This window comes from Pantherophis guttatus, chromosome 3, assembly GCF_059756535.1.
Source record: "Pantherophis guttatus breed Tessera chromosome 3, ASM5975653v1, whole genome shotgun sequence".
Taxonomy (NCBI): domain Eukaryota; kingdom Metazoa; phylum Chordata; class Lepidosauria; order Squamata; family Colubridae; genus Pantherophis; species Pantherophis guttatus.
In genome coordinates this window covers 84,693,732-84,719,984 of record NC_142065.1, presented here as the reverse complement: position 1 = coordinate 84,719,984, position 26,253 = coordinate 84,693,732, and the positions used below count along the sequence as shown (strand labels likewise).

At 37.2% G+C, this 26,253-nt stretch overlaps 1 protein-coding gene across 1 annotated transcript in view; it reads right to left on the bottom strand.

Annotated features, from left to right (window-relative positions):
* Nucleotides 1-620: 620 nt before the first annotated feature.
* Nucleotides 621-26,253, bottom strand: part of DPYD (dihydropyrimidine dehydrogenase) — a 584,219-nt gene continuing 558,586 nt past the window's right edge. The window contains exons 21-23 of the mRNA XM_034437263.3: nt 19,706-19,849; nt 5,817-5,957; nt 621-1,013 (exon numbers count right to left, since the gene is read on the bottom strand). Of these exons, the coding sequence (XP_034293154.2) occupies nt 843-1,013; nt 5,817-5,957; nt 19,706-19,849 (456 nt within the window). The 3' untranslated portion in view covers nt 621-842. The remainder of the gene's footprint in view (nt 1,014-5,816; nt 5,958-19,705; nt 19,850-26,253) is intronic.

The following is a 26,253-nucleotide window of genomic DNA, read 5'->3' as shown; positions in this document are numbered from 1 at the left end:
AACAACAACAACAAAAATTGTGCTACCAACTGAAAACATCAAATGACAAAAGTGCGCTGTATTTGCACATTTGATTTTTAATGCCTAGTCAGAGGTTGCATTTAGGGAGAAGTAGAATTTAGTGAGAACTAGAGTAATAGACCAGCAGATGCTGCCACTATCAAAACTGATTAATTGTTCAGAAACAGCAGTTTAACCCTCTTTTTATATCTTTCTGTAAAAGCATCCCCCCCCATGATATACAGTGCTTTGTTTGTGTGTTATATAGTTAATTACATCTTCTAAAACCAGTTTTAAAAGGAAATGAAATGTGTAATTACCCAATGTTTCCATGGTAACAAAGTTTGTCCATGTGTTAGGGTTTACATGATTACAAAAAGTTTCTTGAATTTCATTCCATTGTTACAGGGAAGAAAAATTAAAACTCAGATCGTCAGAACATGTACAGATTTTGTGAAAGAGAGAGAGAGAGAAGTTATGCGTCTTATAAAAGGCAAAGCCAAATTACATCCAGCAAACTAATTTGTTATCTGTCTGAAGATCAGAAAGGGAAAGAGATAGGAAATAAACTGAAAAATTCAGCCGGTTTTATTTGGCCTCTAATTAGTTTATTAGCTTCCTTTCCTTTCCTTTCCTTTCCTTTCCTTTCCTTTCCTTTCTTTTCCTTTCCTTTCCTTTCCTTCCCCTTTTCCTCCTTCCCGCCCTCCCTCCCTTTTTCCCCTCTTTCTTTCCCCCTTTCCTTCTTTTTGCTAGAATGTACTGGACTCGCTGGTACTAATTAGAAAGCAAATCAATAGAATCAAGCAAATAGAAGTTTCCCTTTAACTGTTGGTCTGATCTGCTCAGCACACGGGGATCACAGCTAAGGGCAGGCCTCTCTTTGCTTCATAAGGTGTTGTCCTGGAAACCATTCGGATGCAGTCAATAATAGGGCAGATACTGAGACACAGAGTGCAGCCTGTACAACTGTCAGTAACAGTGGGCAGGTGGGTTTCTGGATCAAATTGTATAGCCTGGAAAGCAGAAATAAACAGCATTGATGTCACTCACAGAAAAGGTCAAAAACAACCCCATTTTTAGCATCTACATTTCCTGTAGTTGAGGTGCTTGGAGAAATCTTTGTTTGGTACCGCATTGCAGCTACAGTAACAGTTTCAATCACTAGGAAAATAACATTTTCTAAAAATATGTGAAATATTGAGGTAAATTGGGCTCTGGTAGAAATCTCTTTTCTTCCTTTCGTCCTTATTCTCCTTCTTATGTTCTCAGTGGAGTTACGAACAGAATCAAGCTTCAGCACAAGTTGGTCAAGTTTGATAAAAATATGTGTGCCTTTGAAAAGTGAATTCTTCACAGCATTCTGATGTATTACAACACAAAGTTTCCACACTGGTGGGGATAGTGGGAAAAGCCATTCCTCCCCTTTCCTCATGATTGCTGCTTTCATTATTTTACGTATATGATATATAAAAGCATTTACAACACTAAGTAAATAAGCAAATAAGTCAGTCAGTCAATAAGTAAGAGAAGAGTTTTCTTATGAGAGGGTTGAGCTGGGCAAATATTTTGCATGTGTGTGAGCCATGTAACGAGAAAGGGCTGTGCAAACACATGGGTGCATCAACAGCCTAAAAATGCTTTCTGAGTAGCCATGGACATCTTGAAGAAGACACAGCTGCTTTAAGAAGCAAAAAATAATAGAATCTCTTTGAAAAGGTTTGTGTAGCCTTTTTTTTTTTTTTTTTGCTATGCCTTTCAGTTGGTTTTAGCTCCTGGAAACTGACTGGACAAGTTTCTGCATTTTTCTTGGCAAGATTTCAGAAGTGGTTTGCCATTATCGGCTTCCTAGAGTTGAGAGGGTGTAACTGCTCAAGGTCACTTCGCTGGCTTTTCGCCTACATGGCTGAAAGTTACAATCTTCTGGTTTCTAGCCTGTTGCCTTAATCACTACACCAAATTGTATAGGCTATAAGATACCCCAAATCTAACTCTGTTCTCTGATGTAGCTAACTCCACAAGTTGTAAACTGGAATCAATATTACCAACAATGAATTTTCTCGCATAAATTATATCTTTTCAAAGTGCCTACTCGAACTCTTGCAAAATCTTTCATGTTCACCTAAAGCCATGCCATGTCAGTTTTTGTGGCCTGCTTCTGTAAATCCAGAGACTGCAGTTTACTTTTCAAAAGGTTTATTTACTTCATGTGTTTGTGTAGGCCGAGGGAATACACTTCCCAATGCAGCAGTTTTTATTCTTCTTACGTGGGGTTGGAACAACTCCAGTGGGCTACTTGCCTAGTTTGCTCCAGACAAAGGTGAGAGGACAAATAGCTCATAGATCTTCCTTAAAGATGGAAGCACCAATTTAAATGCTTCCTATGGTAGTTTCCTGCTAAACTAACCATGTTATCACAGACCACATACTGACTCCAGGAACCTGCAGGTAAATCCAGAAACAGCACAAACAGTTTGAACAGAAGGCTGGGTATTCAAGCATATCTCTCGTCTCTTTACCATGAGCAGAGAAAAATTAACAAAATACAAAGCAACCTTCGGAGAGCCCTTTTAACGAAGAATCCTCAAGGCTCACCATTTGTTGGGTGAATGATGTAGAAGGTGAATAATGAGAGAGAAGCTACAGTACAAAGAGTACAACTTGAAATGGACCAGTGAGTCTTCCCTCGTGGCTAGTATCCTGAATACTCCTGTTAATCAACACATTATTCTTTTCCAGCAATCCATGCCCACAGCTCAAGGCCTCGGCTGGAAAATGCAACTAATGGCCACACTTTCATGATAGTCCTATTCCATTGCTAAAAATAAAACAGCACCAGAACATTATTGCTGTTGCAAGCAAACTAAATTATTTCAGCGCTGTCACTATAACATATTATAGTACACTTTTATTAGGCTATGATATCTTTGATAGCAACACTCTCCGAGAAAAAACTCAATGCTGGCGTGTGTTTTTTAAATCATTGATTCCCAGAGGGTTTTTTTATTTTTTGTTTTGTAAATCTTTTTTTTTAAGTGTGTCTTTATTTGCATAAATTCTTTTATTGGCAATATTTATGTGGACTGAAGACTCGAGCAGACTTCAGACTGCACATGAGAGAATATATGCATCTGTCATTCAGGGACAGTTGCATAGGTGTTCCTTTTATATGTCAGTGAATTTTAATGTTTCCTGCTTGGGTCTGCCTTGTCTTCCCCCACCTCCCAGCAGGAAGTCAGAACCAATCAGCATGCAGGGCGCGCACCTCCACACAATACACAGTTGAGATTTTGGGGGGGGGATTGCATCTGCCCATCTGCAGCCTCCGCTTACTCATCAACCCCTTCGCGGTATAGGTATGCGGTGACAGCGATGGGTAGTTGCAGGCAACTCTAAATCAGCCCTGTTCTGTCCATGACTCTGTTCTTCCTTAATCTCTGATAATCTAAAAAATGAACTTTGCAACAAAAAAAAATTGGTTGGTGCTTGTGGATATTGTGTGGAATATTTGCCTTGCAAAGACAATGGACGATGGATGCCGCACCAATCATGAGGTTGTGCCAGTGCAAATAGAATTGCACTAAGGAAGGGATCAAGGGGGAGATCCTTGCTTCCTAGGGAAGTTTCAGGGCAACTTCTGAAAATTGGGCATTAACTCATATTGAAATTAAAATTAAAAGTTGATTGCACTGAATTCTAGTACTATTACTATAGAATGCTGAATTCTAGTACTATTTTTTTACTTTAAAAATTATTTGTGTGTCTAGTACATTTCTGCTGAATTTTCTATCTACAATAAAAGAAATGTCTTCAAAGTATTTTGGACACAATTCCTGAAGATTGGCTCTGAGGCCTTGGCAAGTTGCAGTACTATACTAGGTTGTCTGGACTAGTAAATGCAAGAACATAAACATGAGATGAAATGGGGATGGGTGGCGAAGACCTGTTCTGCCATTTATTTCTTATTTTCCCTAAGCATCCTAGACTGAAATATATGGCTACCCATCCAAGTCTTCCTAATGTGATATATTTCTTAAAATATGCACACTCCTTGTCAAAGCAGGCAGCCTTTATTAGTTTGGCTCTAGACATGATACACTTTAATCAAGTGGAATAGATCAAAGAGAACAATTTGTTAAATGCACGAAATGTGAATGTGGATTTTCTTTATTAGTTCAGATTGGTGCCTGCACCACTCCTCCCAGCCTTGTTTTTCTCAGCACCGTCTTAGTATATTTGCTTAATTTGTAAGGGTACATGAATGTATAACTTATCTAAGCTTAAAGCGTGTGGACTCCCAGCAGAAGTCTGAAATATTTGAGAACCATTTTTCAATCATCCCTAACCAACTGATGTTTCATGTATTTTCCAATGATAGTATACTGCCTGAATAGAATAGAATAGAATAGAATAGAATAGAATAGAATAGAATAGAATAGAATAGAATAGAATAGAATAGAATAGAATTCTTTATTGGCCAAGTGTGATTGGACACAAAAGGAAGTTGGAGTCAGTTGTAGGAGACTTGGCTGTTGTTTGTTTTACCTGAGATGGAGAGGGTGGTGATAGTTGACAGTGACTTCCTCTCAAACCTACAGTAAAAAATATGTACTATTTGTTCTCTGATATTTCATCTCCTTTATTATTTTATGAAGAATCACTTTAAGCTTACAAAATTCTAGGAATCCAGTAATTCCTATTGAAAACAACAAGAATGGGGATTACTGAACTCTATCTTGCCAAATTCAATTGTGTCCTCCAGAAATTTTTGCTGTTATAATATTTCAATGAGGCAGAATACATTTTTGTCTGGGCAAAACAAACCTTGGAAATTCATTATGTTCAACAACAGCAACATTAAACTGCCTTGTTGAGTGTTTCATTGTTATTTTTCTTTGTCTGTATATGGTGACCTGATCCCATCTTATTTAATTCAATAAATAAAATTAACTTCTTGCATTATTTATTAAATGAAGTCTTTGTGTTATTTATTAAGTTTCTAACGTATTTTATTCCCACACCATCTCTTTTGAGCTTCTTGGTAGGTCCATTGGAAATTTTAGTTACTATTGTTGAGTCCAATATTAAATTATAACTTTGAATCTAATATTTGATTCCTTTATATTAAGTTGATTCTTGTTCATCTATATGTTTGCATTTCTGTATGGGTCTCCAAATTGTATGTGCACATATGTACTGTGTGCAAATTATATATTACATAATGAATCAGTACATTGTATATTAAACTGGGGTTATCCTATCTTCAGTTAGGAGTTAAAGAGATTTCTTAGATCCCAATTACCAGATCACTACTAGTACAAATATGGATATAGCTTTCTACTCTACTATAGGTATTCCAATGTGGTCACTGAAACAATTAAATCTAATTGTTTTATGTATTTAAATAGATTCTCTAAAATAATTTTTTTCCTTCAACATAATCTGGAAGTATCTTGCTTTCAACAGCATTCTGCAGCATGTAATGCTGGGAGAAACATGGCGGCTTAGCAATAGATGATATGCAGCAAGGAGACTGAAGGGGGAAAGGGAGAGAGAGAGAGAAAGAGAGAGAGAGAGGGAGAGAGAGAGCGCACTGTGTATCTCAAGTCTCTAAGAAACCTGCTTTATTGACAACCTCTGCGAATAGATCAGACATGGTTCCTGCAGTCTATACCTGGGAGTGTGCCAATGTTAATTTCCAGTATCTTGTAAATCTACTTTTCCCATCTGCCCATCAAGAGACGGTGGAATCCTTCTGCCTCAGCAGCAGAAAGACAACTCACAGTGCCTTTTTTTGCTAATTACAGCTGTGTTCTTACCTGGTAGCCAGAATCATTACAGGTCATGTAGCATTTGCCACAGTTGATACACATTTCCTCATCAATCAGAGCCACAACTTGTTCGGTACTACTGAGCTCTCCATATGTTCCAATATACTGCAGTGCTTTTCCAATTACATCCTGGGGGGAGGGGAGAGGAGACGGAGACAGAAAGAAAGAGGGGGAAAAAAAAAGAAGAGGAAAACATTACTGAAATATCCAAGGTTGTTTCATGCCAAAGAGGAGCCCTTGAGAGGGTGGTTCCTTCGGACATTGTTTTTTTGTGCTATGGCAATGAGGGCACAAGTCAAAAGCATTTCATATTCAGGAGCCTGCAAAATATTGCTTGCAGGTATTGATATATAAGCAATTCCAATATCAATAGAGCTGCTAAAAACAAACAAACAAACCCAACAACCAAGCCACACATCAAAATAGAATCAGATCTGTGCACATACACTAATTATTCTCAGTGACCATTGTCTGATGCAACAGGAAGGAAAAAAAAAACAGGAAAGAAGAAGAAATGTGTTGTGACACACACACTCAGTGTGCCTATCCACAGCTACTGTTCATTAGCACACCTCTGAGAATTCATTATGAGACAAGGAAAAGGCTGCATTTAAACAACAGGGAACGAAAATGCAGCCATTGGAAAGAATATGCAAATGGCTTGATAAACTAACACATATTATTGCAATCATCGTTTGTGTTTTTTTTAAAAAATCAGTTGACTCAATTGTGCAGTTCCTGTTTCAAGAGGGCAGGCTGCACTTTAGTGTTGGAAAGATCATTTTGCTGATTGTAGAACAGGTCCTAGAATCTGCTTAGGAGAAATGTTTGGGTTTTTAGTTTTTTTGTTGGAAAGAGGTTATCCATTAGTTCTTAAAAGATAAATCTTTAAAAGATTGGAGCAATTAGTCAGTCACCAACTTGCTCAAGCGGAGTGGCATCTGCCTTATTTTTCACAGGTAATCAGACATAATGAGGCTGTGTTAGGGAAAGGGATGTAGCTGAGGGCTAAAGCACATGTTTGTATGGAGAAGGCCTTGAGTTCAACACCACATAGGATTGTGTTGCCACTTTCCGAAACACAAGAAGAAACACTAGAGTCCTTTGAAAGAGCAAGTGGGGCTCTCATTTTGGACATCTGTTGCATGCCAATTTTTCCCCAATGTTTGTAATTCCCACCCCATGTTCAAATGCCTGTTTTATATATGAAGTTCAGAGATAGAAGAGAGAATTTGAATTTGAATATCTATCAATGTCACTTCCATGAGATTTAAAAATGTCTGACTTTGTTTTCCCTCTGAAAATAAACCTTAAAGCACATTAATAATAATGTGGGATGCCCATCAACATATCAAAGAGCACTATTTGTTGTTCCATACATAGATTTATTTGTAGTATAGTAAGATATTTTATTATTCCATTGGCACATAGACTTTGGAGAAATGTTACTTTATCTTCACGTAAACCAAATCTAGTATGATCTGTTATAGCAGTTATATCTGTTATAAAATTCAGGGCACCCAATAGGTACTTAAATCCTTATGGATGTCATTAGAGAGAAGTGCACTTAAGGTCTTTCTTCTGGTCCCTGGCCATAGCATACCATGACTCAGCTGTAATCACCTTTTCAAAAAAGTGGTAAAACAATAACTTTTCAGAAACTGAGTCAGCAAATTTTCATTTCATTTAGGTGCCAGGAGTGCTAGGGTTTTTCAGAGGTTTTAGCCAGAAATTCCTACTATCAGGGTGAAATCCAGCAGGTCCTGACAGGTTCTGGAGAACCAGTAGCGGAAATTTTGAGTAGTTCAGAGAACTGGCAAATACCACCTCTGGCTGGCCCCAGAACGGGGTGGGAATGGAGATTTTGCAATATCCTTCCCCTGCCATGCCCACTAAGCCACACCACACCACGCCCACCAAGCCACACCCACAGAACCAGTAGTAAAAAAATTTGGATTTCACCACTGCCTACTATCCTTTGCTACTATTACGTTGGATGGAGTTGATGGACACTGAGGCCCTGCATAATGTAGTCTGGCCAGGAGGCATTAATTTGTTGTGTAATTTGATCTGCTGCAGTAGTTGTTACCACCCGCCATCTTTGTCGGATGGCAGCCACTACTGTCATCCACCATCTTTGTTGAACCAGAGGTATATAGCTTTTATTCCATGCATTATTTATTCCCACAATTCCTGACACTTTATTTAATGCTTACACATCTACAGCTTTGTTTGTTTTTAAAGGGTTTGATGAGATTTTCTTTGTACGGAAAGTAGCAGGTAAACAAGTTATGTAGCTATAATAACAACAAAAGGAACAGAAAATGCTTTGTAGGTGCATTCTTTTATGGCCTTCTAATCCTCCTCAGAGCATTCTCCTTGGATTAGTAAAGAAGCTCTAGGAATAAAATAGCATATGCATTGAGATTAATTTGCTGCATCTTTTTTTCTTGCTTGCTTTCTCTCTCCTAAAATATCTCTTTTTGAGTGTCAGCTAAAAGGCAGATATTGTAAGATGGCACTGTGGAATTTCATATTTGCCTTATCTTGTTTTCCTCTGGATTACAGTGGTTGAATTTAGAAGCATAATGATATTTTTCCTAATTGCCAACTCACTATGAGGGTAATCCAGTTCTGCTGATAGTCAAGCTGTGTTCTTTCTGACTGGTGCATTAAGTTCAGTAATGAGAATTTCACCGGCCAAATCTTGCCCTTAATTAGACCTCTGTTATGCTATTGCTTCCTAATTCTGCCCTTGGTGACATCTGTGTGGCTCAGCTTTTGTCAGTAGGGCTACCAGGTGTGTGAACAAAACCAAAGCCAGTTGATAATTTTGATGGTAATGATTTAATTCCATAATCAAAACAGCTTAGCTGCTGGGAAAACAGAAGCAGAACAGAAAATAGAACTCGAATAGATTTTTAATTTGTCAGTGCTCTACAGATTGGGGTGGTGGTTTATGGTGGTTAAGAAGTAGATTCATTTCACCTCAGCCATTGTTGTCATGCTGTGCTGAACATGGTCCAATTCTCAAGCTGAAAACAAACCATATATTAAGATAAACACAGGTCTCTTTCCAAAAATGGCAATTCCATAACGATCTCTCTTAGAACTGGACAATAAAACTGTACATTTTGCAAAAAAAAAAAAGTACACTGTACACAAAAAGTGCACAATAAAACTGCACACTACACATTTTCACCAATGACATTCTACATTGGTGATGTATCAGGATAAAGGACCCTAGGAACCATCTCACCCCAATGGGATTGGCTTAATCCACTCAGTACTGCAGAAGAGGCATGATGTGGACACCCCATTGGACAAGGAATTCCAGCTAGCTCCCACCCTCTGGAATACTGTGTCTCTCGAGTTAAGATCCACCCCAATCCTCTTGGCCTTTCATAAAAGCCTCAAAATCTGGCACTGCCAAGTGGCCTGATGCTGTAATTGGGCATGTTGGAGATGGTTAGTGGATTAAGTAGAATTCACCACCAAGCATTCTTGTTTTAATTTATTTCATTTCTGTTTATTTAATTTTTAATGTTTGTATTTCTGTTTCTATGGTGTTTGTATGCCACCCAGGGTTGCTTTAAATGAGATAGGCAGAATATTAAACAAACAAACAAATTACTAAAATAAGAAAGCACTTGTTAAATTTTACTACATCTTAGGAGAGGAGAATGGAAAGGGAAAAGACAGCAGGCTGATCTGATTGATCTGAACTCAAATTTCTCATGTAAATAAAATATCAGAAAGGTAATCCAATTCTACCGTATTTGTTGGAAAATTTCAAGTTTCCTATTTGAAGCATAGTCCTGAACTGATGGAAATGTTTAATTGGAACTCTGGATGATTCCACTCACCTATTTTAAGGCACTAAAAATGGGACTTGCCTGTATTGTTTCCAAGGATTCCAATCCAAGGATTCCCACGTTAACAGGATGAACTCAGAATACAGATTTAATGTATAATTAATATAATATATAAGAGCCTTGGTAGTACAGTGGTTTAATGCACCCTGTTATTAACACAGCTGCCTGCAATTTTTGCAGGTTCGAATCTTACCAGGCTCAAGGTTGACTCAGCCTTCCATCCTTTCTAAGGTAGGTTAAATGAGGACCCAGTTTGTGGGGGCAATAAGCTGACTTTGTATAAATATACAAAAGGATGAAGGCTATTGCTTAACGCATTGTAAGCCGCCCTGAGTCTCCGGAGAAGGGCGGCATATAAATCAAATTAAAAAAAAAAAATTGAACAAAGTGGTGTAGCGAGAACAACCTGAAAAATTTCTGGCAAATTTTACTACCCATTTTTCAGAGCTGTTGTCGAATTTTTCCTCTACAGAGGATATTACCCTGCAGTAGAACAAAGTCCTTTAAAAGTGAAAAAGAGAGAGGGGGGAGGGGAGAGAGAGAGGGGGGGGGGGGAACTGATGCTGGTTCTATTGGTTGAAAATGGGTAAGGACAAGGGGCTGGGGGTTAATAATGTAAGCTTATGTAGATTTATATCACATGCTAGTTGTAGATCTTGCCAATCTACGCCTTGCAGGCCTCCAAAGAAACTGTATTGTGAATTAACAGTGAACCAGATGTTTGGCTTGAAAGATATCTGTGTTGAAACAGGGAGAGGAAAAAAGAGATGTTCATCATAATATCGAAGTGGGAGGAGGAGAACTTAACGGGATGAGTGATGAGACTTGCTTTTGTTCCTTTAACTTTCACAGCTTACAATCGCAGCCAAATTAACTAGCAACATCATTTAGCATCACTCCAGGAATATTTTTGTGAGTAAAATACCAGTCCTATTGGGATTTCTCCTCCTCCCCCCCACAACAAATAGCTCTAGATGATCCTCTCACAATGTCTTTTTTTTAAAATTTCACCTCCTAATTGCCAAAATGACCCATAGACTTTTGCATAGTGCAAGAGATAATGTAACCAAATGTTGCAGGAGCTCTCATATCCTAGAGGTATATTATACATCTTAGAAAATGTGAAATTTACCAACAACCCAAGAAGGATGCTATGATGACAGAAAGAAGAATCTGATTGTAAAGCCTTTTGGAAATTAGAAAGATTCCACAAGAAAAAGTCTAAAGGAAATAGGTGAGGTAGCCCCAAGATATGAACTTTTAAATGCAGAGTTAAAATTCAATTCCCAGACAAGACCTCCTCCCCCATTCCCCCATTATTCTGATGTGGTTTACTAGCAAGGTTATTGTCTTGTTTTGTGACATTGTCAAATGCTGTGAACCCAGGAGACCAGAGCATAAATTAAGAGGAGTCCTTTTATCCAGGCTACAACAGGATCCTTGTATTATATCTCCCGAAAGACATACTCAAAGGGAGCACACGTGTGCCTGAAAAGTCGTATTGTTCATTTTAAAATGAAAAGAGCTATTTTGGTGTGTAGCACAATATCTGGGAAAATGAAAGATTTGCAGATTAGATATGTCAGGCAGTTATTAATCAACAGCAATACAGAAATGGGGGAAGGCAAATTAGAAAAAAAGAGGGGAGGGGATAAATGCCTGACTGTAAGAAAGATGGATGGCACCTAAGTTACCACCGAAGAGGAAAAAGGGGACCTGGTTTTTTTGAAGAATAACATACTTTGTGAAAAAGCCAAATGGATTCTGACACCTTTGAGAACATGGAGATACATTAAAGCGATACAATGAAGTCAAATAATAAAATAAAAAGTTCTTTTTTAATGCCCTCATCTATCTGGAAAGCACCATGTTGGAAAGGATGGTATAATGAGAAAGAAGAAGAAGGGAAAAAGAACAAGTACAAAAGCCATTTCATAGAAAAAATGCAGAGCAATAAAACATCTATAATGCTAACTTAATAAAGTAATACACATCGTGATTAGAAAACCATAAAGCATGACAATTAATGCAAAAAACAATCTATGAAAATTGCATTGAAATAAAATGACAGGATCCAAAATCTCTCCCTCCCTCCCTCCCTCCCTCTCTCTTTCTGTCTCTCCCTCTCTCTTCCTCCCTCCCTCCCCCTCTCTCTTTCTGTTTCTCTCTCCCTCTCTCCCTGCCTCCCCCCCTCTCTTTCTGTCTCCCCCCTCCGGTAATGAAACTCAACTTAAGAAGATCAATATGGAAGCCAGTGGACTCTTCCTTCTGTGTATCAGGATTCTAACTCTTAAATTCAACATGTATCCAAAATTGGATTGAACTGTATATGCAGTGTATTCAATAGAATTACTTTTAAAGAAGAGTATATATGAGACCATGAAAATACCCATTCTAAAGTGAAATCACATATTATCATTGTCAGCATCATCATCTAGATATAATGTGGTTTCTCACTTCAGTGGAGGCTAGGCAGTTGACAGAATATAATACTAAGTTAAAACAATTAAAAAATATAAACAAAACCAAACAAGACACCCAAGATTAAAAACAGCCAATAAAACAAAGTGTGACAAGAACCTCCTCCACTTTCCCCAACGCAGGTCTGGAACCCAATCCAGGTTTTAAGGAGGTTGGGGATACACAGAAGAGTGGGTACCATCCATATGTCTGGAGAGATGTTTTTCCAGAAGGTGCAGCTGTGACTGATTCTGAGAAGAATGAGACATGAACAGAGGTGGAAAAAGATAATGTCTGAGATAGAAAAAGACAGAGGGAGAAGTAGAATAATTTAAATTATGCTATGTATGGTAAGTATTATTATGTTAGGTGACAATTGATGAAGTGTTCTAGTCCAAAGGAAGACAAATACTAGCCTTATGGGTCTACTTATGAGAAAATAAATTTTAGTCATGAGAGATAGTAGCAAAGTAAGGCTAGAATCAATTATCTACCGCACCTATGAACTACTAGAAACCCATAAACCTTGTTTCTCTTGACCTACGTTCTGCTTGCTGCCTGCTCTAGTCCAATGATGAAGAAAATATGTTATATCAAATGGAACAACTGACTAAATGTTTTATCCCACAATCCCTTCAAAAATTCTTGGCTGCTTTATGCAAGCAAGAATACCTGACCACGTGTCTTGACATTTCCGTTGGGTAAAACTTGGCATTCCTTTCAGACCGTGCAGCCATACTTTCCTTTCTGATAAGTTATTTTCTTGAAGACATTTCATTACTCAAACTAGGTAACATCATCAATGTTCGTAAGGAGTGGGGTTTGCTCTCAGTTTATATTCTGGTGGCTTGCCCTGTCAGTGTTGGTGGGAGAGGCTTTGGAGGTTGGGCTGTTTACTGTTAGCTTGTTTGGCAGTTCCTTGATCGGGTTATTGTTTACTTGATTATTGGTCTGATGTTAATCTTGGTATTAATCTATGCTCATCTGGGCATTGATTGCTTGTGGGGAGGTGTTTTGGTCTTTTTGTTTCCTTTTTGGATTGTTGATTGTCCCTTTTGCACAGTATGTAGATGTTCTTTATGACTAGAAGTCTATTGATGACTAATTTGTCAGAATGTCGGGATTCTAGAAATTCCCTAGCATTTTTTAAAATTCAAAATACTTTGTGTAGAACTAAATGTAAACTTTTTATGATTATCCGCGAGCACATTTCTTTTCATATCCTAAAATGAATTCAATCTGGACAAAAATAAAATAAAATTTAAAAAAAGGATGCAGAGGTGAAGCGAAGTTGAGGCTGAAGCAACTGTACGAATGGACTGACCTAGATTTGAAAGGGCACATAATACTGTACTGCTAAAATGAACAGAGTTGGGTCATATGATTCACCAATGAACGGGTCATCTTTACAGAGAGTCTGGCAGAGGAAAGGAATCAACGAAGATTTTGGTGGATGGAATGACAACATTATTAAACTGGCAAAACAAGTTATACCGATCCTCAAGAGGGTTAAATGAAGTTATAAGACAAACAGCTTGGAAAACACAGAAAGGGGTGTGCAAAGAAATAAATAACTTGTATGGGGAAATGGAGAAGAAGAATATAAATAGGAGCTTATGAAGCTAAGAAAACCAAAGTATACTTCAGATGTCACAAGAAATCAGATAATAAGGTAATAAGGTAATAATATGAAGCGTGGTGACAAAGAACACTCCAGTGGAGAGTTTAATGTTGGCTAAGTGTTTATTGTTCACCAGTCGGGAATATAGGAAAAAGTGAAAAAGCACTTGCAGCTGTTTAAGGAGAATGTCCTAATGTCACCCCACAGCAACTTCCCAATAATTCTGAGGTACATATTCAGGAGAAATAAAATATAGATAAAAACCTGACATCATTCCATTACTCAGAATTATTTGGAGATAGTATAAAGAAAAGAAAAAAAGGCTTGGGTTGATCAGTGGAAATATTACTTGCCTGAAACACAAATTAATCTTGTTCACATCTGAAAAGAATGTGGGTTTCTATCGGTATTTTGACGTCTCACTGAATCAGTGGTGGGTTGCTCCCGGTTCTGTCTGGTTCTTGTGAACTGTTAGTAAAAGTGACAGGAAGCTCCACCCACCCACCCGTACATCATAATGGAGGATCTGCACATGTGCAGAAGCTTATGCGCATGCACAGAAGCTCGTGAGCGAAGCAAACACACGCGCTCCCATTGCGAACTGGTAGTAAAGGTAAGTAGAACCCACTCCTGCACTGAATGTGTGACCATGTCTGAAGGCAGGCCAGGATCAAATTTGGACTCCCTTTAGTATGAGAGAGCATTACAGGGGTGTATTTTTCCAGAACACAGTGATAGTGGAGCTGACACATGTCCCTTCCTTCCTTCCTTCCTTCCTTCCTTCCTTCCTTCCTTCCTTCCTTCCTTCCTTCCTTCCTTCCTTCCTTCTTTCCTCCCTCCCTCCCTCCCTCCCTCCCTCCCTGTGCACACCTTGTAACATAGAATTACAGAAGAGGTGACAGAAAGACCATATAATCTTGGCAACTAATTGTATAGCAACTGCAGACTACATCCGTCTGTCTGTCTGTCTACACCCCCCCCCACTCTCTCTCTCTCTCTCTCTCACACACACACACACACAGAAGTGCAATATAAAAGCCTGACTACTGGTTCCTTGGCAGTAGTAGAAACCCCTCCCTTGGCAATCTTCTTTAGGCAAGGTGCTTTAGTCCATCCCATAAGTCAATCTTAACAGTGAATCTGATCTTGATCCCTTTTAGTCACATTCAATCCTTCTATCAGTTTCCTAATGTCAATAGAAACCTGTCCAGCTTGATTTTGCTTGCTTATCTAGGTAGCTTGTAACTTCGACTAGCTCCATTTCATATCTGAAAACTGATAATCCTCCACTTATGAAAGAGATTGCATTTGGCAGAACAACAGCCATGATGGCCCCAAAGAATGATATTAAAGCAATGGAAAAAAGTAGTTTATTTAAGAGAAAATAAAATCAAGAGTATATTTTGGAGTGTTTGTAGTTTATTCCATGAGTGAAGCAATCTAAACATTGAAAGAATGTAATAGGTGCATATGAATCATTTGCACACATTTTCCATGTATTTGCCCAGAAGATACAAAAGTCAAACAAAATTCATTCTTGAAAGGTACATTACGTTGTGTAAAACGTTTTTTCTAAACATGCATTCTATTCAATGTATTTGAAACAAGTATTTTTTTCTTTTTTTCTTTTAGTTGAGACCCATACTATGGCCAGCTGACACATGCAGCTTATTTTGGGAGGCAATGAAATTTGTAAATCTTGACTTCTCAAGCATGTCTAACAGATATATGTCTCCTAATAATAATAAGAAGAAGACTGCACAAACTGAGTACAAAAATGACATGACAAATTGGAACAATAGTGCACTGGAATATCTGCAAGAAATATCATTTGCTTGCAAGCAAGAACTGGTGGGACCACAATATAGACAAAGTAAAAGAAAATGAAGAAATTAAAGAGCTCTGGGACTTTAGAATACAAACAGACAAGTACCTGCCATGTGACACCCCAGATGTAACAATTATTGATAAGAAAGGCAAAGAAGTCTGGAAAGTGAATATTGCAGTACTCGGAGGCAATAAAATAGAAGAGAAAGAATTGGAGAAAAATCACAAAATGCAAAGACCTGCAAATAGAAATAGAACAACTGTGGCAAAGAAAACAAAGATAGTACAAATAATAATTAGGTGGCTTGGGTGGACCACCTTGCAAACATTATCAGCATTGACAAAATCACCACCCATCAATTGCAAAAGGCAGCTTTACTTGGAATAGCTTACATCCAGCAACAATACCTTTAATCCCTTCAGATAATATCTGCCTTTTGGGAAGGACTTGATAGGTGGCTAAAAATACAGTTTAGACATCTGGCTCTCTGAGCAACCAGCAACAAAAATAATAATTGTAAACATTTTCTTTGCACTCCATTATATTAGGAACAATTTTGCTGGTATTTTTAAGTAGAATTCTCCAGTTTTATTCATGTAGATTCTTTGCAATTGAAGGCAGTTTATTTAATCTATTTATTGCATTTATAAATTTCTCCCCTACCTATCAGGTGCCTAGGGCTATGTACAATAAAAACAATTAAAGCTTACCATAAATCCAAGAAGCAAGGGAGCCAAAATCATTTAATATGCCTTCTGAACAATATTAAAATAAGATAGTTTTGCTTCTTCTGTAGTTCTGGATTACCTCACTCCCAAAACAATATTGAAAAGTGAGTTTGGATTGACTTCATTTTTGTTCTGAAGGGAGAACTACAGTCAGGATGCTGCTAATAAAAAGACCCTGTTTTAAATAGCCATCAATCTAGCTCTCTAGCTGGTGGGGCACAAGTAGGACTATAGGTCAGAACGGGGCTGGGGGGAAATGTCACTGGGCAATATGTAAGATATGCATAAAGAAAGTCTTCTCTTTTGACTCCAAGACCCACTTCAACATATTTTTGAAATTATTTGTAGTGCACCATGAGCTAAAGTTCTTAGAATGATTACAAAGGGAACAGAAATTAAAGCAGCTGAGTACAGCAACACCTTTAAATATATTCCTATTGTTTCTAATGATTCCAGGTGCGGCATTATAGATAATTCTATGGTGATTCCATCTTTGGAGAACTGGTCACTAAGGTGGCAAAACAATACTGATATAGAAGGATTTGTTTCTTTTTTATCAGCACTTGTGTGATTTTGTTCACCACACTTGCAAAGTAGTATTAAAGAGCTGGAAGGGCAACCAAGATGATTCATGGGCTAAAGAAAATACCCTATAAGAAACATTATATCTGGGATTTTTTTAGCTTGAAGTAAAGATCATTTTGGTATATCAAAAGTACATAATAGGAAAAATGTTTACAGAAGGAATCTAAAGTAGCAAGTAAAAATGGAGTAAACAATTGCAAACTATACTGTATATACATGGGGGGAAATTAGAGTAAGTAGGTGACTTTCATGGATTTTGGTATAATGTTTACAAAATATTTGTTAAGAACCGAGAAAAAAGGACTGTGGAAAGAATGCTGTCCTACCCATTATGATATATGGAAGTAAGTGTTGGGTACATCCGAAGAAACATAAAAAAAATAAGCTGAACACAGTAGAAATAGGCTATTTAAGAAGTAATAAAACAAGAAGATAGAGGGTTTGATGAATTTGGGTTGAATACAGAAGTGAGTGATCAATATGGAAGAAAAACATTGAGCTACTTTGGTTATGCAGAGAGAATGAATGAAAACTGCATCGTAAACAAATTTCTGAAGAAAGAGCGAATAGGCTAGGTGGGCACGCCAGCTCAGCTCTGGCACGCATGTGCGCATTGGCCAGCTGATTTTCGGACCTTCTGGGCCCACCAGAAGTAGGGAAACAGGCTGTTTCCTCCCTGTGGAGGGCCTGTGTGGGTGGGGGGAAGACCCGTTTTTCTTTCTCATCTGGCTCCAGATCCTCTCTATGCATCTGGGGAGGGCGAAAACAGCCTTCCCCACCCCCTCAGAGACCTGAAACGGCCCATTTCCCAACTCCCGGTTGGACAGGAAGTGACTTTTTTTGCTGTCCCCAGCCTCCAGAGAGTCCTACAGAGGCTCCTTAATTGATAGGTATTACAACCTTAATCGATAGGTATTACACTAATTTCTCTATCCATCCTGGTTCAATTTTTAAGTGACGATGGTAATAGAAAGTATATTTATTCAGAAGAATATTGAGCATTGTAAAAGTCAGTGTGCTGTAATGGTTAATGTATCACATTAGGACTGGGAAGAACAATGTTCAAATTCGCCCTTAGCAATGGAAACTTACTCAGTGACTATGGACCACTTTCTCTCAATCTAACCTATTATACAGGGCTTGTGGTATATGGATAAAATAAAAGCAGGTGCAAATAAGCCACTTGGAACTCCTGGAGGAGAGATGGAATATAAATGTAAAAGACTGTTGGAATGCTGGTGTTTTGAAACTATTTTCCTTGCTGTTTCATGAATTTCTTTTATTTTGGTTGTCATTTTATTGGGCTGATATTTGATTACAGATTAGCTCTTCTTTTAAAATTATTATTTCTTTTTAAAAAAAATTTGTAATCTATTTCTGCCCAATCTCTTATTTTAATTATTTTTTCAGGAGGCTATCTTTGTTCAAACTCTTGCTTACATGTTCATCTAATTGTTCAATTCTTTTTATAGCAAAAATGCAAAACATAAATCTAGTTGATTCTTTCTCTCTTTCCCCCCTTCCCTCTGTCCCACCCTCCCTCTCTATCTTTCTCTGTGTGCATTTGTCTTTATCTGCTCTTTCACTTCTCCTCAATATCTTTTCTCAATTCTCAGTTTCATCTGCCATGGCAAAGTTAGCCTCAGTGAAACTGCAGGTGCTTTTCTCCCTGATGATTTCATCAATATTTTTCCTGCAAGGAAAATAAAACTGTAAAACCCCTAAGGTGACAATGTCTTTGAAAGCACCAAGCCCTCTCAAAATAAATAAAGAACAATATTTGTTTGGTGTTTTCATGTGCAAAGAATGTTTTCATGTACACAGAGAAAAGACATGAAGATACAATGGTATCAGAAAACTATTGCTTGGAATAGCAATATTATGTAAATTTCTAGCAGCTGAAGAGGAAGTATAACAATACACAACCAGACATTGGTCATATGTCACTACTCCTTTTACAACAGTGTAAAATGTATAAGAAGAAAATGTCAAGGATCACACAACATGAAAAACCTAAGACTCACTTTTACAGGTCATCTTCTGTTCCATCTGAGGCCAACACACAATGCTTGTATAAATTAATCTAGCTTCCCTGGAAATACAAAACTACACTACAGAGATATAGTTCATTTTAGCATATCTTTGATTTTGCATTTTACTGTATGTTAGAAATAAACAGCCTAATACAAATATCAATTTCTGGTTATCTAAATAGTGGCCTAAGCCACAGAAACGACACCTTTTAGTAACTTTACTCAATACATATCTACAAATAGTCCTCAATTTAGGGCCAGAATTTTCACTGCTAGTAAAAGTGGTTGTTAAATGAGTTCTGTTCAATTTTAAAATATTTTGCCACAGTTCTTAAACAAATCACTGCAGTTGTTAAGTGAATCACACAGTCGTTAAGCAAACCCAGGGTCCCCCATTGATTTTGCCTGTCGGAAGCCAGTTGGGAAAGTTCGCATGTGGCAATCACATGATCCTGGGACATTGCAACCATTGTAAATACAAGGCAGTTGCCAAGTACCCAAATTCTGATCAAATTACTATGGGGATGCTGTGATGGGTTGTAAGTCTGAGGACCAGTCTTTTTTTTTTTTCAGTTCTGCTGTAACTTTGCACAGTCACTAAATAAATGGATCTAAGTCGAGGATTGCATATATAAGATTATAGATACGCTAGCCACACACCCACAGAACGAAATATAATCATAAATGCAAAATCGTTGTTTTGAGAAGGCGGCTCTTCCTTTTTGCGAAACTTCTATTTAATCTTACCTTCACAGCCAGGATGGGCTTCTTTGGAACAAAACACTTTCTCTCAAGCTGGGAAAGGAGGCTGCTCTGTCCCTTTAGTTTCAGCTTATTTTCAGCTATTATCTTCTTTCGTTGCTCAAGGTAGGGTCCAAAGCTGGGAAGTTTCTATAAGAAATAGGAGGTATATATTATACTGCTGCAGTCCTGGCACTCTTCTGCAAACAAAGGTAAAATCCCTTCCCAGGTTTTTAGTTGTAACATCATGCATATTGTATTGAGCAGTAGAACTGGGAACTGGGAGCGCATTGCTTCACTTGCGGCGCTTCTGTGTCTTTTGCGCACAGAGCATCCATGATGATGTTCGGGTGGGTGGGGGAGCCTCCCGCCACCACTACCAGTTTGCGGGAATCGGGGCAAACCGGTAGAAACCCACCACTGGTATTGAGGATTTGAAAGCTCAACCAATCTCTTCTTCTCTTTGTGCATCAGGGTTTTTTAAAAAAAATATGTTTTTAAAGAGCCACTAACTAATCAAGTATCCACATTCCTTTTTAAAGTTTTTTTAAAAATTGTAAATGCTGCATATGGAGCTGGGTTTGAGGGAAAGGTAGGCAACTTTGTTACATCTCACAAATGCCTAGCTGATCGGCATTTTGCACAGAGAGCTGTGCTATGAACATATAGGGCTTGTCTTCCGACTTCACAAATTTAGCACTTAGGATAAAGGATTGTATCGAATAAGGTATTATGAGCAAGTTTCCACAATGCTAAGCTATATATTTTTGCCTGGGCATTATACATACTTAGTATATATCTCCAAATTTTATATTGTAATTCTTCCTATTGTTGTCTGTCATTTTTATAGCTCTTAGTTGACAAGCATACATCCTTCGTGGATCTCAGGCTGAGATCTCAGAAGTATTAAGATATACTACAATTACTGTGAAGAATTTAGGAGTATTAGAATGTACTACAAGTGCTGTAGAAAATCATGTGGTCAACAGAAGATAAAATCCAGCTTGAATGAGAACAAAGCAAGACAGATCTTAGAAACGAACATGAAAGGAAATTTGCTTTTATCCATGACTAAGCTGTTAAATGGGATGTTTGTTCCATTAATGGAAAAGAGAAAACTTTTGAACTGATGAAATGCTATCAACATTTCTAACAGCAGGTTAGAATGAAATCAGAGGAAGATATGATTAGATTAGATATTTATATATATCTAAATCTAGAACAGATGAGAATAATGAGTAAAATGTATTCATCTGGATCTTTCTGAAGTAAATTTTATTCTTAAACATTACACACCACACGATGAGGTACAAAACATTCTTTTATAGCTGATTATGATACCAGCACCAACAACACAGCAACTAAAAGATACTCTAGGTAATTAATTCCAAAACCAACCAAGTAAATGACATCAATTTAATTTCTCTTAGACAGCAAACCATTCAAGGCACCTGACGAAATTTAAAAATTAGAACAGAATATAAAATGTTCAAAATACAATAATGATAAATGTTAAAATTGTGAAACAATTAAAGGCCTGCTGAAAGAGGTGTTTTTATAGATTCCGTAAACATTGGAAGAGAGAGGGACCAATCACAACTCCAAAAGAAGTGAACAGGAACAAAGGCAGTGGTGGGATTTTACCGGTTCTACCTAGTTCGGGCGAACTGGTAGCGGCGGCGGTGGGAGGCTCCGCCCACCCACCCTGACATCATCACGGACGATCTGCGCATGCACAGAAGGCTCTGCACATGCGTGCTCACATTTCCGAACCGGTAGCAAAGGTAAGTGAATACCACTACTGAACAAAGGTAGAGAAAACCAGCTCTTGTGTGCCAGTAGAAAGGGTCTCTAACAGAAGGGGCACCTTTGAAAGGATTCTTCTGATCTTAACAATTGGATTCATCATGGGAGAAGCAGACCCTTAAATGGTCAGGTCTTAGGTTTTTTTAATTCAATACCATCATTTTAAATTGTCCTTGGGAAGGAATTGATAATCAGTTCCTATGATTCAGAGGAGGTATCTGATCCTGTTCTTGCAGTAATTTATTTATTTATTTATTTATTTATTTAACTCCCCTCTTTTAAATTCTTAAATTTTAAATTTTTTAATTCGTGATTTTATAAATTGGGTGTTTTAATCTGTGTTTCGGCCGAAATATTTAATAATTTTAAGGGATTTTTAATATTTGTATTGTCTGTATTTTATCTTGGCTGTTCACCGCCCTGAGTCCTTCGGGAGTAGGGCGGTATAGAAATTTGATTAATAAATAAATAAATAAATAAATATAGGGAATAATATGGTATTTTGTGACACACCAGAGGCCAAAGGCCTACTTGTCAAACTGTTCCCAGTGCAATTTTGTTCATGTGATCTGGTGAGATTAGAACCACTGTAAAATTGTGATAAATTGTTATCTTCTAGATAGTCCACTTAATTTTTAATGGAGTAACTAGATGGCTTTATGATGCTAAAAATGGTCAAAAGGTCAAAACAAAAAGAGAAACAAAAACCCAGATTATCACACCCACTGTATTATTTAGGTTATCTATGAAGGTAATCAAAGTAATTTCAGAATTATATTCTGCCAAAATATCAAGTGAAATGGATCCAGAAAAATCAACATAATTTATTCATTATATACAGTATTTATATTTCCTATTTCTTAACTACCCATCTGCCTCAGATATGTGTGGATTTATAAGGATATCTATTCTTCCTATTGGGAGGTACTGATCATCAGCTTCAATCATATTGTTAATTCCATCAATCAGGAGAGCTGAAAGGTAAGTAAATGTGTAGTAGCTGTTATCTGCCATGTATCTATGTTGTCCATGTATCTAACAAGCATCCTCATTCCAAAATAATAGAAACAAACATTTCAACAAACAAAGGTTACATCCCTATGAGTTGTCTCAATGCTGCAATTTCCAACCTTTCCATATTTTTATGCAATGTTAGGATGCAAATATGAAAGGGCATCACAAGATGAATTTTGTAATTAGGCATCCTTTTGGTTAGGAACCTGTACCTCCAGCAAATCACTTCCAGAGATTACAATTTTAATATTCAGATATGCTCCCCTGACCGTTTGTGTATTCCTTTCTTTTTGTCACCATGCTTCATTTATATAATTTTGAAAAGTTTTTCAATATGTTATACTTCCCTAGTTTTAGCTACAAACTGAAGTATTACTGAGATTTTGCATTATCCCTGCTCACGGTAAAAATATAATACAATCTAGACTGCAAGGTTTGGGGTGCAGGAACCTGCAATTTATAACAGTGTAAAAAATGATCCTATAGAACAGGGATGTCAAACTCGCAACAACATGTTGTCGTCACGTGTTGTATTTCAACTTTTCCCCACTTTGCTAAAACGGGAATGGGCGTGGCCAGCACGTGACGCATCCAGCCCACCGGCCGCGAGTTTGACACTCCTGCTATAAAACAATATGTTTGTACATTTTACACAGTACATTTCATAGTTGGAATCTCTGAAGTTGTACATTTATAAAATTCTCATATATATAAATAAATACTTGTACAATGAAAAATGACACATGCTTATTTTCATATTAACAGGAAAATGAATTCAATGGATAGGCATAAAACTTGGAAAAGCAAACCCATTTACTTAACGTTTTACTTTTCCTTCTCCTTAGAGCAAATGGATTTGCCACAAAACTTTATAAAGCATGCTCTTAGATTATTTTGACATGGCAGTTAGAGGGATATTGGATCTGTTACTATAATAGCAGTAGGTTCTATGCAAACTCTAGAAAGTGCTAATTTTATTCATTTCACTGTTTGACCTCACTGAGCTTAATCTTTAGCCTGTGGGCTTGCTTTCACATTATGCAGTAATGGAGAAGAATGCTAAATTTCAAATACTGCCAGAATGCTGGTTCCAGTTTATGAACATGCCAGTGTCACATAGATAATGACAATATGCTAACTGGATAAAGCCAGCTTCAACTCAGGAAGGTAATCATGATATTTGAGCTATCAAATAGCGTTATGAATACAAACAAGTTGTTAGTGTTGACTTCTTCCTTGAAAATGGAACATGCTATGAGACAACCTCATCTCCCTTTTCACTATCTGGAAATATTTATAAGTAAGCCAAGTTATATAATAATTTCATAGTCATTTAATGCAACTCACTATCACTCTCAGGATCAAACTTGATGTTTCATATTAAATATAGATTTCTTGCACTGACAAGAAGCCTATGTCTAATTCCCTTCTTCTCACCCAACAGTTCACACTGAAATTTTCTTTTATTGTTTATTACTAATAATTTTGTGACAATCCAAGCAAGCTAAAACTGTATTTTGCCCACAAATGGAAGTGTGTTTATGCAAAATAATTTACATATCAATGCTTCTATTGAATGAGAATCAGGTGTTTTGAAACAAATTTCTACTGCCCCCTGAATTCCTACTTAGGTTTAAACAAAATCTCATCAATTTCTTTTTTTTTTTAAAGGGGGGGGGATGTAGAAAATAAAGTTTACTTAAGAGGAGAAATCTCAAAGAAGGAAGAATTCTATAAAATGTGCCAGGATTAACTTCATCATGCTCCAGACCACTGTGTAATCTAAGAGCCATGTATCGGTCTGACTTAGATGAATGTTGACAAAAAATAAGCTGTTTAGGAAGCAATGGTTTTTCTAACAGTGATGATGATAGGCAAGCAGCTCCTGTTATAGCTGAAGTATATTTGACTAAGGGAAGACTTAACAAGAACCATTATTGTATCTAAGAACAACTGAGGAGAATACCAGCAGAATACTTGGCCTACGCCATTGAGCTGGAACAATCTGGAACACCTACAAATAAATCCATGAGTGAAAATATCAGACTGCCTGAAATTACTTAAAATAAAACCAATTGGAATGCAGTAGAGGTAAGCTGATGTTATAGCTTCAGCTATAAAAATATCTTCAAAAGTTCCGTTAGGCTGCTGGAATTCTACCATTATAAATCCTTGCTCCTTGAATTTCTCTTATCTAGTTACCTTGGCATTCTGGCTGTTTTACAGCTTACTGATTTATGTTGTGGCTCCTGTTTCTCTCACTTCATTCCTGTGGTCTAGCTTTGATCTTCAGACAGTTCACAGACCATTATGTGCCTTTCCTGCCTTTGTTTGTATAACTTCAGCGGGCATTAAGTAAAATGCAAAGCACAACGGAAGACACCCTTAATTTAGAAATCATATGATGGAATCTCTGTCACTTATTGCCATGCCTCCAAATATTTATTGCCTTTAGACTTTAAAAAATTACTTTTGGATGTTTCATTACACTGTATTCAGCAACAGCTGCAGCCTAAATAAACAGGATAAATTCCTTCAAAGACCATCTGATGTACTGGCAGCTATCAAAACAATTCAATTATATCTTCTTTTCAAAATGGATTAATCATATTTTCAAGAAGGTACATGAAAAGCTTGGTGCCAGCCTGCTTTGAACTTTGGGGGAGGGGGGTGATTGGACCGAGTGGTACCCTCAAAAACCTCTTTACAATCATTAAGAGGTTTTTGAGGTTGTATGGTTGTATAATATTGTAAAACATCAATGTAATTTTTTTTATTATAAACAATACTTTTGTTGAGACAAAATACACAATATCAGATAGTAGATAATAAGTGTACTTAGAATCTTTTAATGCTCATCCTGCTGTATAAGAAATGATTGTGCAAAGTGGATGAATACTATTGTTCCCTTATTGCATATAGTGGAAGTTATAGTTTCTATAGAAGCAAGATCCGTATCAGGAAATTAATGGTCCATAGTTCAGATTTGTTGACCAATATAGCATGTACAGTATGTGTACCTATATATCTATGTCATTCATTAGTATTCATAATACCTTTTGATGAGAAGCTATCTGGATAGAGAACACATTTCAATAGCAGGAATTGTATCTTCTTAGGATGACCTTCAGACCTCTAGAAGGCATTTCTAGAATCAGAAGCCTTTGTATTCATTATTGTAACACTAACCGAAGTTGTACCATGTGAAACTATCCAACATCAAACTATCCAACACCATTCATCAATTTAGTTTAAGAACCATTGTACAGCATGACACATGTCTCTCCTTTCATCCAAAGGCAAATCTCTTGCACTACGCTTCCAAAAAACAACCTTACAAGTGATGAACTGTGCAAATCTCCTGTAACCATTTGATTTTTGTTTTAGTATTTCTTAAGGGATTCATTCACTGATGAATTTGTCCTCACTGGATAAGTTAAATCCTGTTCACTTAAAGATAGCCATATCTATCAGTAGAGCTGTTTCTATCAAGATATAAAAAGCATTAGACTGTCAATAGAGAACTCACAACATAATGAATCAACAATGAAACATTAAGCCAGCAAAGCTTTAAGGTGAATAAGCTAGTTCTGGTTATAATTTATTCACAGATCAATCTAAATTCAATTGAGCATATTATGAACTAGGGATTGGTTACCTACCATAATAGAGATAGCTGAGCAATACCTTAATGTTTAAATTACTGTAATTTCTTATATGTCTGCCCTCCAACA